Source organism: Vitis riparia, chromosome 6 (assembly GCF_004353265.1).
Source record: "Vitis riparia cultivar Riparia Gloire de Montpellier isolate 1030 chromosome 6, EGFV_Vit.rip_1.0, whole genome shotgun sequence".
NCBI classification, from domain to species: Eukaryota; Viridiplantae; Streptophyta; class Magnoliopsida; order Vitales; family Vitaceae; genus Vitis; species Vitis riparia.
Genome location: NC_048436.1, coordinates 9,241,284 through 9,259,026, shown reverse-complemented (window position 1 = coordinate 9,259,026; position 17,743 = coordinate 9,241,284). Strand labels below are relative to the sequence as shown.

Here is a 17,743-nt window from a genome sequence, read left to right as displayed (position 1 = left end):
TCTCCTTACTTGCTATGACCTCACAACAAAATAATAATAATAATAAATAAATAAATAAGCACAAACAAAGTATATATTCTTGCAAAATAATAATAATAATAATAATAATAATAATAATAATAAATTTAATAAAAAAAAATTATCAAATGCTACCTCTATTCTTCTAAAAAAAAAAAAAAAAGGAAAATTTTGAATCTTATAACATGTTGGTTTTAATTTACTCAACAGAGATTAGAAAATTTTCATTTTTTTTTTATTACAATTTCTCCATAATCAACTAGGGCATAAGCCAATGAATGGACCCTAGTGAGGATTTTTCATCCTTTTTCATTGATCACATGTTCTCCATTTTTTAAATATCATAAAAATAAATCTATTGATTTCATGGCTTCTATTTTTCAAATATCATAAAAATGAATTTATATACATTTTACATGATAAACAACCAACAAAAGAAAATGGTTGGAAGAAAATAAGAGAGTAAAAGACTTGTTGTCTGCTTGATATGAGGAGATGAAAAGACGAGATCTAACTTCTAGTTTATGAGATTTTTCTGGTAGTTGGTTGGTATGAAATAAATAATATAAATAAGAATGGTAGATAAGGCTTCATAGAAGCATATTAGAATTTAATGATATGAGTAGGAGATAGGAGTAGTAGATAAAAGCATATTAAAATTTAATAGGGTAAACATATTTAAGAGGTAAAATAATGAAATGAAAAGCTTGACTCTATGTTTTAATTTGTTAATATTTATCGTCTTTTTACGTGATAGTTTTTAAATTTATAAAATATTGATAATACTTAAATATAATTTTTTAATTAATAGACTTACAAAACAAAAAGGAATTATAAGAAGTAAGGAAAAACACAAAAATTATAAAATAATTAAGTAAATAATGATAGTTAACATTTATCAAGGTAGTTAGAATCCAATATTCTTATAATTTATTTTTAAGAAGCTTTTTAAACAATAAAAACTTGGAACGTAAATTATTGTTATTGTTATTATTATTATTATAATAAAAAAATTAAGAGAAAAACTCAAACCACTGTCCAAAGCAAGTTTTTTTTTTCATAAAAAATAACATAAGTAATAATATTTAACTTTTCATTTTAAAAGGAGAAACAGTAGAAATCTTATCTAAACTAATTTTTTTATTGAATAAAAGGAAAACTATAATTATTATTATAGGATTGAATAAAAGGTTTTTTGGTTTTAAATTTGGATTTAGAAAAACAAATTATGTTTTACATTTGGGTTAAAAAAAAATTCATAACAATAAATATTTGTATATTTTTATTTTTAAGAAGTCAAACAAAATAATGTTTAAAATAAAACAAAAATTATTATCACTTTTTAGAGAGAGAAAAAAAACAATATCATCATGAAATATTATTTTTAAAATTAAATTATAATAATTTTGTACAAGAGAAATTTTATCTAAATATTTGTTTTGGTTGTTTCATATGTTTGCAATTAAAAAATTAAGCATCTAATTTTTTTTCATAAAAATTCGGTAATAATATATAAATTTTCATATTAAAATTATTTTATTTAAATTATGATAAAATTTTTTAAAGGGTATGTTGTTCTTGAAAAAAAAAATTATCTAAATTATTAATTACCTTTGTAACTAAAAATACGTAATTCAGAGTTTAAAAATTATTTTTTTTGTATTTATATGACTTTATCTAAATTTATAAATTAGAAATAAAAACTTAAATTATCATGAGGATCTTTATCTAGTCCAAGGTTCTTATCAATATATTAAAATTATTTTAATTACATTAAAATTTTGGTTATCCTCCAAAAAAACATTATCCTTAAAAAAAAAAAACTGTTCCCGACTAAAAAAGACAATTTGAATATGCATATTATCTATTTTTTCTTTTTCTTTTTTCCTCAAAATTTCTCACTGATTTTCTTCCACTAGTATATTTTAATTTTTTTTTAATATATCCTATATTTTCTTAAAAATCCATATTTTCATCGACATTAACAAACTTGGTAGCTTTAAAAATTAAGTTCATCCAAGGACGATCCATTCCTAGCAGTCAACTGCGCTGACATGCGCTGAACAACGGGCGCACACTGACGTGGAAAGCACCTGAGATTGGTCCAATAAGATCTTGGTAGGGACATTATTCTGAATTCATCATCCATTTATATATATATATATAGCCCCTAGTCTATGCTCTAGATTTCTTTGTGCTGACACGTTTCCCCTACTCTCCTCCATTTCGACTAAAATAAAAAGGTCGACAAATTGTCCAAACCTACCCATTGAAGAAAAAGATACCAACCCGAGAAATTCTGAATCCGATATTCACCATTCTCTCCCTAGTTTTCTAACCGTTTGGAAAAACAGAGCTCCGCTTTTTCTGTTTTCTCCGTCATCTTCAGCGTGCTATGACCTATTATTGAATCAGAAAAAGTATTTTTCCAGTTCCAACCGCTTCAAAAACATATGAATTTCTTCTGGATTCCGATTTTTCCTCTTCTTTCTCGAGTAAATACAGCTCTAGCTGCTTTTAATTCCCAATTCAAATCGTTTCAAACCAATACTCATATTCTAGGGTTCGCCAGAATTTTCCTTTTTTCTCAGGAAAATGCAACTCTCCTTTGATTAATCCGAAGCAATCGGCTTCAATCTTATCGACCTTGGAAGGAAGTAGAGAATAAAAATTAAAATGAAAAAAACTCGATCCAGACCGAGTCAACTAGGTGTGCCACCCAGCTTGACGCAAATAAACGCGAAGAGTTCGCCGTCTGTCAACCGAAGGCAGCAGCTGCTGAGCAGCAAGCCGGTGGCGGAGGAACAAAACAACAAGGGCGTGGAGGAGAAGCGGCGGCAGACAGTGGCGCCGGTAGAGAGCGAAAAGAGCAAGAGGATAGGGGAGGTGGCTGGAGGGACGGCCGCGGAGTGCGCGGCGATCTGCTGCTGCTGTCCATGCGGGGTGATGAACCTGCTGATCTTGGCGGTGTACAAGTTGCCAGCTGGACTGTGCCGGAAGATGTGGAGGAGGAGGAATCTCCGACGGAAGAAGAAGAGAAATGCTCTGCTGCAGCAGCGCCCCAGTGCTGCCCCCCCAACCTGCAGTTGCGATGAGGGTAATGTGCAGATGATTGAGAGAGGGGGCAAGAATGGCGTTGACCTAGATGATGAGATGTGGGCCCGCTTTTACGGGGCTGGCTTTTGGAGGAGCTCCTCTCAAAGAGAGGCGTGACGTGCACGCGGCATATTCATTTATTTTTGTGACCTGCGTGCTTGTGTCTGTGCTGATTAATCAGGGATAATTATGTTTATTGGCTTCACAAGATTAAATCCAACATCTTTAATTTTTTTACATAATTATTGAAAAAAATATTTTATTTATTTATTTTTTCTATTTTTAATGTTATCTCGATGTACCCCTTTATTAATAAGCTAATGAATAATACTAATATGGTAAGAATATAAACATGATAATAATGTACTATAAATATTTATTACATCCCCTATTAGATGACAATTATTCTTGTGAGAATTATGTTTTAGGAGTAGATGGGCCCCCAAATTAACAAAAAGTCCGTGTAACTCTTCAAATTGAGCCCAAAACTCAATGAAAGTATGAAAATTAAGTTGAAGGATATTATCCTTCAGTATTTTCAAAAATGCCCTTTGTTGATTTTGAGAAAAAAATTAATATTTTTGAAAAATACTTTTATTTAATTTAATATTTTTTATTTAATTTAATATTTTTAAAAATACTTTTATGTAATTTAATATTTTTTTAAAATACTTTTATTTAATTTAATATATTTTTTAAAATAAATTTATTTAATTTAATATTTAAAAAATTTATTTAATTTAATATTTTTGAAAAAAAAATTTAATTTAATATTTTTGAAAAAAAATTTTAATTTAATATTTTTGAAAACCACTTTTATTTAATTTAGTATTTTTGAAAAAAAAATTATTGAAAAAAAATTATTTAATTTAATTTTATAAAATATTTTATATATGTTCTTAAATGGTATATTTGTCCGTTACTATTTCATATCCTTCAACTCAATTTGAAGAGTTATATGGACTTTTTGTTAATTTGGGGACCCATCTACCCCTAAAACATAATTCTCCCTTTATTCTTATATTATGTTTGTTTCTTATAAAAGAAAATTTGAGGGAAAATATAATGATTAAATAATTTTAAAATATATAAGTTTTTTAATTAATTTTAATTATTTTTTATTCTATTTAATATTTTTTATAGGACAACCAAACATGAAAAAATATTTTTTTTTTTAGTATTTTCTTTTTCTTTTCTTATTATTTTTGGATAACCAAACATAACCTCATAGTATACCTTGTTAAAATTTACTAGGAAAAAACATAATGAAGGAAAAAGAATATAATACTCTTTTAATGTGTTTGGACTTTTGCGTCTTCCTCACTAACAATCTTACTAATAAAACTCAATGGGGCAAAACATGGATGAAGGGAAAAAGAGTACGATGTTGTAACATCCTTATTTATCTCCTTCCCTCGTGTTGATATGATTATACTTTCTCTTTGTAGCTTGAAATGAACATTTTTAAGTCAAGAACTTCTCAAGTGTTGTTGATGGCAATGCTTTTGTGAGTAAGTCAACTAAATTATCATTTTATCTTGCTTGTTAAACATCAATGTGAGCTCCTGATGTAAAACAACTTAAGCAAGATATGCTAAATTCTATCACCCTTTATATATCTTTCTCTAATCTCTACACTGTATACAATATTATCTTCATATAGAATTGTCGAGTTGTCTTTAATGGAAGATAGTCCATACAAATCTTAAATATATTGAATCATATATCTCCATTGCACATATTTCTAATTTGCCTTATGAATTGCATGTATTTTTGAATTATTTGAAGTAGCTAATCATTATCAGCTTCAATAGAATCAATTTAGGACAAGTTTGCAACTTAGTATGTGACCCAATAACCAATGCTTACTCCTTTTCCTAATACTCCAATATGAGTTGGTATAAAACCATATCTTTTTAATAAATTTACAAAAAATAATATATTTGATCTTATATAATTTTGTAGATGCATCAATACACCAATTATATTGGGATATGATACTTCTAAATCAAATAATTTCTCATTATTTTCTTTAGAATGAAAAAGGTCCTTGCTAATTTCAAGTGAGTGCATGGATATAGTACTTTTAAATCAATCATTTCCTCATTATCTAAAAGGATCCTTGTTAAGTTCAAGTGAATGAACCGTGAGGAACTTATTGGATGTGATTTATCTATATGATAACGCTTTAAGACTTTCTCCGCATACGTTAAGTGATAAATTAACACTTATAGTGCATTTGATAGTGGTTTTAGAAAACGTTTATAACATTTCTAACATTTGAATGATACAAATTTTTAAGTGTTAAAAAAATTAAAAACACTTTCTAAAATCATTATCAAATGAGCTTAATGATTTTTATTTCTAGTTTTTCTAATACTTAAAAGATAAAAATTTTTAAATGTTAAAAAAATTAGAAGTGTTTTTTAAAATCACTACCAAATGGACTCTTAATTTGATGAATACTTATCTATAAGCCAACAAAAAAATTTGTTTCTCTAATATTTTCAATTCAAATTCCCCTTTGTTCCAACCGGATTCAAATCACTCACATATATTACAATAATTGTGTAACGACCGACACCCAACCATGTAAATATTGTCCGCTTTGGGCCCAAAGGGGCCCTCACGACTTTAAAACGTGTCTACTTGGCTAAGAGGAGTCTCTACATATATAGCGCCAGGAACATTCTCCCCTATCCGATGTGGGACATCACAAACACCCCCGGTCCAGACACAACGTCCTCGTTGTGTCCCATGGGATTGTGGGGCCAAACAGACAAACACCCCTTACGGAGCCAAACAAACCCCCACACCGGGGTCGGGGATCAGCTCTGATACCATTTGTAACGACCCGCACCCAACCATGTAGATATTGTCCGCTTTGGGCCCAAGGGGGCCCTCACAGCTTTAAAACGCGTCTACTTGGTTAAGAGAAGTCTCTACATATATAGCGCCAGGAACATTCTCCCCTATCCGATGTGGGACATCACAAACACCCCCCATGTAGACACAACGTCCTCGTTGTGTCCCACAGGATTGCGGGGTCAAACAGACAAACACCCCTTACGGAGCCAAACAAACCCCCACACCGGGGTCGAGGATCGGCTCTGATACCATTTGTAACGACCCGCACCCAACCATGTAAATATTGTCCGCTTTGGGCCCAAAGGGGCCCTCACGGCTTTAAAACGCGTCTACTTGGTTAAGAGGAGCCTCTACATATACAGCACCAGGAACATTCTCAGAGGAGCCTCTACATATATAGCACCAGGAACATTCTCCCCTATTCGATGTGGGATGTCACAAATTGTGAATCTAATTGTCGATTTCTTAAAAATATGTATGATGAGCAAATAGGATGATACACATATATTAAAGTAGAGAAAATAAAAGGAAAGCAAATCCCAGAGATAGAGGTTCACTAGGACAACCGTGAATCTCTTGATTCCCTTAATATTAGAGATTTGATATCATGTATTAAATCGGAAAAAAAAAAAAAAATTCTGAGCACTCTTCCCAAGAACTGTTGAGAAAAAATCCATAATAAAAAAAGAAAAAAAGAAAAAAAAAATCTGCACTCATTCGACTTGATTAAGCGTTCCATAGTTGCAACCGTACACTAAAAAGCACTTCTGGGGAAGTTCAAAAAGGCTTTTAAGCCATCAAGAAATCTACATAAATAAATAAGAACTGTCTTGCACTAACATCAACACCAAGAATATGCCCCCTGGCCCCAAGACGAGGCAGGAAGTTGTTCTTTGGATATGATTCTAGGCGTCCATGAGCAATCTAAAACAATTTGTAGTGAATGCCTTAAACAATTAGCAGAGTGACAGGTCCACATCTCTCAAAGCACAATTTGCCTTTTGCTTCTATTATAATAAAACCATTGAAAGCAGTGGGAGAATTTTGGATTCCCTTTGTTAGACTAGAGTTCCCAACAAATCAAACAATCCATTGTAACTAATAACACATACAAAATATATTTATGTATCTGGGAATCATCTACACCCACTGACCACAACATTCCTCATCTCCCAATCTTCCAAGTGCTCATCACTCTGCATCGACTAACCTGATCCTTTCCCAACTACTTTGAAAGGTTAAATTAGGTTGTGGGGCCTGTTTCTGTAACGGAGGTTGAGCTTGTTCGAGATCTTAGATCTGGATTGGTTTTTTTGCAGACAGGTCCCATATTCTAACTGCCAATGTAGCCCAGCCGGTGAAGAATAATTGCTAAAATGAGCATGCATATCGCTAGAATCATACCAGGTTTTCCTAACAGCCAATTCTTTGCCTTCCTGGCTCGTTCTGCTCCTTTTTGAATCCCATCAGCCCAACGCATCTGCAACAATGATTTGAGGTGGGGAAATCATAAAATAGTGAAAGTGTATTTATAGATTAAGACCATGAAATGAATTGACGTCAGTCTACTAATGCGCAACAAAGCATCAGTTTGAATTTTCAGAAGTCCTTCCACCTCAATTAGCACACCCTATGCCAGTGACTTACATGCAAATTACATGATCTGTGCATTTGAAGTTGAGTAATGCTGAGTAATGAATCAGCAAAGAAGGCAAAAAAAAAAGAAAAAAGAGGCAGATCAAATTAATACAAGAGACTTAGCGTTGTATTGACCTCAGGGTTTAGAGCATAGCCATAAAAATGGTCAGCCAAAACAATTGACATTGTTCCACACACCCAAAAGACATCATTCATAATTTTCAGCATTAGATTGAATTACAGTGTATTTAATTTCCATTCACGCAAGTATGATTGACTGAAGGCCCAATAATTGGAATTGAAAAGGGTGCACCACTTATGTTTGAACATGAAAATTTATTTTAAACTCAATGCAATGTGAGAGAGATGCATGCACTGTGATTGACCATGTCACTATGGTGGCAGTCTTCACTAATAAAATTATCCGTATACTGTCCGGAGAACGTTTTTTACTATTTTCTAGAAATTTGCTTTGAAATGTGCAACACCTCTTGGGAAAAAAAACGGCAAAAACAATGATGTGGTTTTTTTGGAAAAATATATAATATGATTTTATTAATTGTTTGGAAATTGAATACACACAAACACAAGGAATGCAAGAAACAAAACACTTGAAAAAAATAAGTTTCAAATTTTAAAAGTTTTGTAACAAAAATTAGTCAATGCTACTATTCATTCATCATTTCGAATGTTCCAAATTTTGTGGCCAAATCACCTAGGCTGAAAATTAATGACACATCCTGCTCTCTCAAGTAAATTCCAAGTCAACATTAAATGGATGCATTGGCCCCAATAGCAAAAATGAGAAAGATGTCAAATTTGTCAAAATTCTTAAAACCAACAAAAATATATTAAATATTTCAAAATTTGTTAATGCTTAAAACTTCTATACATTAAAAACATTCGTAAGGTAGCTGTCACAAAGAATTATGTTACTCAAATGAAATGAATCATGTAAAGAAAGTGAATATGAACTAGAAGGTACCATTCTATCCAAGTTCTCAGGTGTTATAGATGAGAGGGCTTGTTGGGCTTTTTCCGCGTCTTCTCGAGAAAGCTTAACTCCAAACTGTTCACCCATATTTGTCATCATTTCTGGACTCATATTCTTAATCATTGATGTGAACATCTGCCAATTTCCATGCAATTGAAGAGTTAGGGGAATAAACAAGAAAACATGCAAATGTTACTCCTCAAAATTCATGTTTTGGTGTCCCATTCAAATGAAATCATTTCTATCATAAACCAATTGAAGACAAAAGACCCATCCTTTAGAATAGGATCCTCTAGGAACAAAAACAAGTTATTAACAGCAATTGGAGCCACCACTGAAGTAATGATAAATAAACCTTAAATACTATCAAATTCCTACATGTATACAGTTCCTACGTCACAAACACAGACATAGATGAAATTCGATACAGACAAGCCAACATAAAATTTTTTAATATGAAAGAATTGGAGACAGCAAGGACAAGTTCCCTTCTGTGCCTCTGAGTGTAAGCCTACACATACACACACTCCACTGCCATTATAGGCACATAATTAAACCAAATTAGCCATATATCCAGTGTCCAGTGAGTCTCCACTCTACAATCAAAACAACATATGTATCCATTGAGTGTTTAATCCATGGAGACCATGTGCTCAGAAAATTGTATTTAAATTCTTGGACACTTTTGTGGCATGTTTCATGTTTCGGGTATGTTAAGAGGAGTGTGGAGTCCAACACAGGCACAGCACTTCTGTAGAAGCGTCTGTGAGTCAAACCAATTCTTGACATCATAACAAAGATCCTATACATGATACCAATACAAGCTAATTTTGAAAACTATAAAAGACTAAGAATGATTCATGTCAATTCATTTGTAAAGCACAAGGTAATGATGTCAGCATCTAAGAACTCGATACATAACAATACAGGATTTGAACCAACATACCTGCCGCATGGCTGGATCTTTCATTTGATTTCTCATTTGTTCTTGCATGCCAGCAGTTGAAGGTTGAAAACTGGACCGAGAACCACTTCTCAAATTTGAAAATGAACCATGAGAACTACTTTCACCCATATCATTATTTCCATTAACAGCAGAATTTTCTCGGGTCTCTGGGAATTTTGAACTTAGTCCATCAGTATTTAAAGAAGCTGGGGTAGAAACTGAATCTCTAGCTCTCAAAGAAGAAGCCATTTCCAACATTTTCTGGCGCTCTTCTGTTGACATATTATTCATCATATCTGTTGCTGTTTTAAGCATTTCTGGTGTCAAATTTGGAGGAACCGACCCAGGTCTAAAGCTTCCAAAATTAGAGTCTAAAGAACCTTTTGGAAAATATTCGTTTTCCCTTTGAAATGAGGAAGCCATCTGAACCATTCTTTGAAGTTCTTCAGGTGACATCTTGCTAATCATATTCGAGGCAGTCTTAAACATGTCAGGTGAATACTCTCCAGATTTTCCAGCACTTAAAGCAGCCAGAGTATCAGGATCAGCATTAGACATGAAATTCTGAAATGATCTACAGAACACACACACACACACACAGATAATCAGGTTTAACTGGAATATTTTATTCTTTTCAAATGACAATGAACAGAGCCAAAAACAAAGCAAAAATAATGATAATAACAAGCAAATTATCTCCTTTTTTTTCTCTCTATTTTTATTTTTTTCTTTTTATGGTTTTATTTTCCTTCCTAAACATATTCTTAGCCTAACTTTTTTAAACTTTTTTTCCCTTTTTTATGAGGCAAGATTTTTTAACCTCTTTTTTTCTTCTTATATGTTTTTTTTTTTTTTTTTTATGTTGCAAAATTATCAAATTAAATATATTCGTATTCGTATTCGTATTCGTCCTCCTACTCCTACTCCTACTCCTACCCCCCTACCCCTACTCCTACCCCTACTCCTACTCCTATTCCTATTCTTATTATCATAAATTTATTTTAACATTAAATATTTATGTTGATCTTTCATAAAATTCATTACATATCAATATTTAATTTTGAAATTATTCCTTTTATCAAGGAATTTTGAGAAAATGGGATCTATAAAATTTCAATATTTCTTTTTAATTATTATTTTTCCAAATAGTAAAAAAATTATGTAATTCATCTAATATTTTTTCAATAAAAGCTTATTTTATTTGTTATTTTTTTATGTATTTAAAATTATTTTTAAATATTTATAAATTAAAAAAATCAGTGCCTGAAAGGCTTACACCTCAATGCTTCAAGGCTTATGACTAATCTCATGGGTATTTTCACCTTTAAAAACTTTGGTAATAACAAAAAAAAAAAGATTACCATGCTTCAAGCCTAACTCAAGTCTAATATGATGGAATGCACCTCGTGTACATGAATGTTCCTTATTCCAGTAATATTGTTTTTTCATGTTTTTTTTAATTAAAAAAAAATTTGAGATCACTTATACTTATGCATACCTTCATTACCAATGCTACTAGTATAGTAATAAGAAAATGATAGTAACAGAAACAAGAACAGTGATATCATTAATAAATTAGGGCAGCATAAGTGTGTGTGTGTATATATATATATATGTTGCCTAATTCAATCATTTTTGTTGAAGTACCTTTTAAGATACTCCATAAAACAAGTACACCATCAAAACTAAGCCAAAATTACTATCAAGTGAACAATTCCTTTGTGGATCGAAACAAACCTGATGGCTTCAGGGTCATCTTTCAAAGTTTGCAAGTACTCTGAATTAGTTGTTAGATCCTCACCGTTGGTCCCACTTTGACTCTTACGGCAAGCACCATTTTCCTGTGGTTGTGTAACACAGTTTTCCATGGCAGAACATTTTCCATTTCCAGTTGACACAGCTTCTTCAGTTATTTCTTCAATCACCAATTCTATCAGACCAACAAAGGATACAAGATTATTAAGAGCTTGGAAAAGGGGGAAAAAGAGAGGGGGTGTGGGGTGGAGAAACAAGGAAAGAAGGGAAAAAAAAGAGGCAGGAAGATATGTGCCAGATCAAGTATTTACAGCATAAGTTTAGAAATATGAAAGAATGAAGGGAAAACATACTTCTCTGTGCAGGCTCACCACCTTGTTTTATTAATTTTTCCTTCACATCCCTGTAATAATTGAGATACATTATCACAAAATCTCAAATTAAACACCTACTTTAATATATCATGGTTTAAATAAACTTGATGAACAAAGCAGAAAACAGAAGGTTATACATTGTGGAACTAGTTCTACATAATGTAAGCATATTTCTGTCAAAAATGTTAATTGTAACCTAGGATAGTTGGGTCTTTCAGATGTGTTGAAGACCTTTGGGACAATTTTTTTTTTTTTGATTGGCAAACACACAAAAAACATATATTAGAAAAGGGCCCCTTGAGGCAGACCTAAAAGCATACAAGGAGTATACAAGAGACGCCCAAGGGCATAAAAGAAGCGGAAATACAATACCAGCCCTCACCTAGCACCTAGCCAAAAAAAAAAACTGAGTAAAGAGAGAGAACCATCATTTACAACCGACTTAGTCCACAACCAAAGATTACAAACAAAAAAAAATTTCAACCTATGCATCGAAAGCTCCTCATTATCAAAAGCAATCCTATTTCTTTCCTTCCAAACCACCAAAAAAATACACAAAGGGGCTGCCTTCCACACCTTTCTACGCTTTTTGCCCAAGTTAAAGCCACCCCAACTACTAAGGGTATCTCTAACCGAATAAGGCAGGACCCAAGTAACACTAAAAAGAGCAAACAATAACTCCCATAACACTCTTGCCCTGGAGCACTGAATAAGAATATAATCAATAGACTCTTCTTCCTCACAGCAAAGAAAGCATTTGTTAGCTAAATACCGACCCCTCTTTTTGAGTTGATCCAAAGTTAGCACCTTACCCCAAAAAGCTTCCCAAGCAAAGAAACACACTTTAGTAGGCACACAAGGATTCCAAATAATGTTGATAGGGAACTGAACAACTCTTCTTGAAACTAAACTACTATAAAGAGATTTAACTGAGAAGATCTCATCCTTTGTCTCTTTCCACAACATTCTATCTTCTATAAGAGGATTAAGCCTCCTACCCCGGATTGTCAAAAGTAATCTCTCCACCTCCCAGTCATTAAAGGGCCTAGAGAAGCTAGGACTCCAAACCCCTTCTCCTCCCGAATGATCCCACATCTCCTCTATCCAAGCCTCTTTATATGTTGCAAAGGCATACAAAGACCTTTGGGACAATTGAATCATAACTCGGTGGCTTAGCAATGAAGAACATCACAAAATCCAAGTGTTGCACCCAATTGTTAGGAAGTTGTTCCCTGGCATACAGGGCAGCAAGCACCGGAGCTGTAACAGGCACTCATAATGATTTTTTACTGATTAGGTGATAAGGTCTCAACTGCTTACTCTGAGCCTTTTCTTGCTCAGCCACTAAGAGCTCTTCATAGTGTTTCAAATCCTTTTCTACAAACATGGGCCCTTTAGAGCAAGGTTCTTTAGAATGAGGTTCTCTTCAACAATACAAAATTTAGATGAAGAAAGAATAATAACACTGTGGGGGTTATAATAAGTGTGAAGGAATCTTAATACCAATAACAAGGGATTAATTGCTTCATAAATTCATCTCAGAATTCATGTATTTATGCTAAAGGAGATTTGTCTCTCCATGAGTCACATGTTCTGTACTTCATCAAATTGAAATTGGAGTTTTAAAGTCATATGAGAAGTGAACTTTGCATAATCTAGAGAGAAGAAATAAATAAAGATGTGTCACATGTTCAGAAGCCATGTAAAGAAGGAAACTACATGAATGAAGGTTCTTCAGAGAGAGAGAGAGAGAGAGAGAGGCAGAGAGAGACAGTGAGAGAGAGGAGGGAATTGAATTTCAAATTAGTTTGAAAGAGAGAACTACCCCGGAGGGAAATAGAAGTTTTGAGAACCAGACATTAGTTTCTACTGGTGCTTTTCTAAATCTCAGTTCTGCTATAGTAGACTGCTAAGGTATTTTAGAGATTAATCCTTAAATGTCCAGTCATCTTCTTCAAATTCTCAAGCAGTTGATAATTGATGCTGGTTTTGGTCTTCTGCTGAGATAAACTTCAATGAGATGCTGAAGGAAGAGCCGGTCATAAGACTTCAGTAGAAGAGTGATTCCTTGTGCTTTGATGAGGCATCAAAGCAAGAGACTATTGAGATGCTAATTGTGAGGTAATCTAAAAATGCACAACTGAGTTACTCTAAACAAGAGGCTTTGTGACTGATTTGGAGCTTAAGCAGGTAAGATAGTCAGTTATAATCTTTTTATCATAGTAGATTTATTGGCTGTGATGGTTGATCATGGTTTTTGACCTCCAGTAGGTTTTCCACGTAATTCTCTATGCTTTAACTTGTTTGATTTCTGTGTGTTCTTAAAAACAATCTAGTCTCTATCTAAGCTAATATTCAGATGATATCAATCATAACTATAATCTCTCTTTGATCTTTGCATAACCTAGTTTGATTACACATTTGTAGATTAAACTGAAATAAAATCAATTGTAGTTAAATTGTGGTACTGGCACATCTAACATGGGATAAATAATCAAGAGAACAAAGCAACTTGAATTTAAGTGTAATTACATGTTCAGGGATATGACAGTTGATTCTGAGCATAGATCCTAGGGTGTATAAGCTGTTTCTAGGTCCAAAGAGGTTTTATGGAGAGAGCATAATACATTGTCACACTAGCAAATTCATGAAAATTTTTTATGCACAAACACAGAGGCAAAGGCCAATCTGGCTTTCCCAAATGTTAGGGCACCTATGAGATTGCCTATAAACTGAAGAATCCAGATTCTATTCTTCTTGAGGCAAAGACTTGATATACTTTAAAAGTAACATGAAAACATCAGTCATATAAGTATGGAATGTGTTGTCACAAAAACATGAACCAAGGCAACTTTGGCACATTGCTCACTCAAAGTGTGGGCCATGTAGCTCAGTTTCATGCATATGGCAAGGCCCAACAAAACCAATCTGCATTCTGTACAAGAATACCATGCATGTTAATAAAACAAAAGCATACCTTAAGACTTCTCCAATAGTTTCATCTTCAGGGGAAACTCCATATGCCTTGTTTAAATCAGAGACAGCATCCTGACGTATATCAGAAAGTTCATCAAATAACAGAAGCAGGCAACCAGACATTGCATGATTTTAATATCTTTAACGAGTGAAATAACCGTCTATCTGAGTACATAAATAAACTCACGTTTAATTGTCCTAATTCCTTGTATGCTTGACCCCTCCTGTAAAGAGCTTTGACATTGTTTGGATCATATGCCAGAACCTGAAGTAATATTTTTAAAATCAAAAGTATAAAATAAAAGACAGAAAAGATGGTCTACTCTATGAAAGGCATGCATCTTACACCAAAGCAAAGAAATGAATAATAGATAAGGCCATTCATCTCCTCTTAAGTAGGAGGAAAGAAGGCAAAAGGAAAAACTTTTCAGCTTATGTCCTCTTCTTCTAATTCTAGACATACCATAGCACCTTAACAATTGCATACATATCTTTATTATCACTGATGCCAATTTCCATTTTTTGCTGTATGGTGTTCTGTGCTATGTTTGTAGATGAACATCTTAAATTGACAACCTTATATTATATGTGTCAACATTAGAAGACATAATGCCTAGTTCATACCTCAGTGCCTTCCTGTATGCACTCATCATATTGCTTTGTCTTCAAATAACATGACATCAAGTTCAGTGAGCATGCTAACAGGAGTGTCCTTCCTTTGGAAGCTGGAATGCCTGTTAGATTTTTCTTTGCCTAAAGGGGTAAAATAGGAAAATGAGAACTATATCATCCAAAAGGAAATCAAGAGAACTGACTGATGCTGCACTTACTAGCAAATATTTCTGTGAGGCTTCATTGAACTTTCCTTTATTATGAAGCTCATTCCCCTGCCAAGTTAAAATTGGTTCCATAAATACAGAGCAGATACCACTATACTATATGATGATTTGTTCAGCTAATAATTCTAGCTGTGAATTCGCCTCTGGTGAGATATGTTGAGAGACTGGTGAACTGCAAGTGCAATTTCTTATTGATGCAAGACATGAATGGTCCAACATGTTGGAAAGTCAAATGAATTTCAATGTTTTGATTATGGATGGTCACCTGTTTTTTCAGCATCTGAGCCGCATTTATTTGGTAAGTGATCTGGGAATCAGCACGGGCACGCATTGCTGCTATCTCTTCAGGTGAAGAATTAGCCATCTTCTCACCAATCTCTGCCATCTCCTCTGGACGGGCATACTTCAACTGTTCTGCAGCATTTCTCAAGTCTTCAGGTCTCATGTTCATCATGGTTTCTGAGGCCATTCTCATCAACTCGGGATTAGCCATCATCTGACTTGCCAAAGAAGCATGAACAAAATCAGGAGATATAGAAAATACCACTTAACTGGGACAAGCTAGAAACAAAATAGAACTGTGTAAGAAATCAAAGCCCATTAAGTTGCAGATAAATAAAGCTTGCAAAACATATGCAACTTTAAATGTTAGCTAGTGCACCATTCACATATCAGTTTCCTTAACACCAAAGGTCAATGTCCAGTTATTAAGGTTTGATCTGAGATCTAAGTTCAACCAAACTCAACAGATATTTTAGAAAATACCCAGTTCTCTAACCTCAATATTTTCAATATTCAGAAATCAGATTAAAGAATATGTTACAAAATTTTGTAATAAAATAAATCAACATACCCAAAAGCATTTATGCTGCGTTTGGTTACCAAGGAATAAAACACAAAAAACTATTCCATTCTCTTGGAGACCATATAATATATTGTTTAAGAATCCACCCCCAGCCCCTAGAAAATCGAATGAAAAATAAAATAAAAATTTTCCCAGATTAATTAACCATGAATAAACTCCACAAGACTAAAAACTTCATTTAAAAATGGAAGATCACTGACACAATGTTTTTTCTCTCAATTGTAAAAATCTCACCAACAAGAAAATCCCTCTCAATTGCCAGCAAAATGCATCAAACATAACATCCACCCGCACATAATTTCAGCAAATTTTCTACATGGATATCAACCGAAAATTTAAAAAAGGATTTTTGTGGTTCAATTTCAAACATGCCGACAGAAAACCATATTTGAAAAAACGAAAATTATCCTCAGAATCCAGAATCCACATATACACAAATCAAAAACCAAAAAATAAAGGACCTGTTCTTGGATCTTGGCGAATTCAGTGGGAGACATGCGATTCATCTGTTCCTGCGCGAGTCTGATTAACTCAGGATCCATCATGGCGGAGTTGTGCATTTTTCGGGAATAATCGAATCAGATCTCAACGTTAAACGAGCTAGCTAATGCCAATCGGAGGCAACAGAGGGGAATTGAATCTTGAAGGGTAAGAAGTGTAAATATATCCAAAATTGGGTTCCTCTATGGTTGATGGAAGAAGACGCCCACCAGACCTGAAGGCAATTTTGTAAAAGGAGACCGGAGAAGAGGTGAGCCGAAAGGGGCAGCGTGAAATTACCTTAATACCCTTATAACTTTCAAATCCTTTTTCTTGATCTATTTGCTTTCGCTTTTTCAGATGGAAAGGGAGGCTATAGTCGTGGCTTGCGGGAAAACGTGACTTGCACTGGGCACTCGGTTGATCCGACTTTACTAGGAATTAATGTTTGCTCCCACGTTGGACTTATTTATAATAATACTTACTTTAAACTATCATACGTGTGGTTTCCATACACTTATCACTCTCCGTTTTAAAGGGAAAAAAAAATCTGGTATATAATGCGATGTTCGTATCGGTAAGAAAGTTCTCGGGTTTATATATATATTCTTCTTAATCTTGTAAATGCATTTAGATTAAAATTAAGAGTCATTCTGGCTCGAAAAATATTTATAAGATTGGGTGAGAGTTTGTTTTGTTTCGAAGGGAATGTTTCTTTTGGGTTCAAAGTGGTTAATATTTACAAGGTTAAGCGAGGGTTTATTTGACCCATGTTTGTTTATTTAAAATGGGGAGTATATTTTCTTATGTTTATTTTTAAAAACTATTTTTAAGTTTAAAAATTTAAAATGGTGTTTTGGTATTTTATAAAAATAAAAGTCTTTGACAAGTTTT

The 17,743-nt window shown here is 33.3% G+C and overlaps 2 protein-coding genes across 2 annotated transcripts; one reads left to right on the top strand and one right to left on the bottom strand.

The window, feature by feature from the left end:
* Positions 1 to 2,216: 2,216 nt before the first annotated feature.
* LOC117916690 lies at positions 2,217 to 3,351 on the top strand. The gene has a single exon (XM_034832837.1). The coding sequence runs from the start codon at positions 2,695 to 2,697 to the stop codon at positions 3,229 to 3,231; it is 537 nt and encodes a 178-aa protein (XP_034688728.1). The 5' UTR covers positions 2,217 to 2,694; the 3' UTR covers positions 3,232 to 3,351.
* Positions 3,352 to 6,674: 3,323 nt separating this feature from the next.
* On the bottom strand, positions 6,675 to 17,196 carry LOC117916421 (outer envelope protein 61). Its single transcript, XM_034832412.1, has 11 exons — positions 16,831 to 17,196; positions 15,770 to 16,000; positions 15,496 to 15,552; positions 15,290 to 15,418; positions 14,853 to 14,930; positions 14,667 to 14,737; positions 11,669 to 11,718; positions 11,298 to 11,490; positions 9,561 to 10,134; positions 8,606 to 8,749; positions 6,675 to 7,462 (listed from the first exon to the last, which is right to left on the bottom strand). The coding sequence occupies exons 1-11, from the start codon at positions 16,927 to 16,929 to the stop codon at positions 7,316 to 7,318; spliced, it is 1,773 nt and encodes a 590-aa protein (XP_034688303.1). The 5' UTR covers positions 16,930 to 17,196; the 3' UTR covers positions 6,675 to 7,315.
* Positions 17,197 to 17,743: the final 547 nt, after the last annotated feature.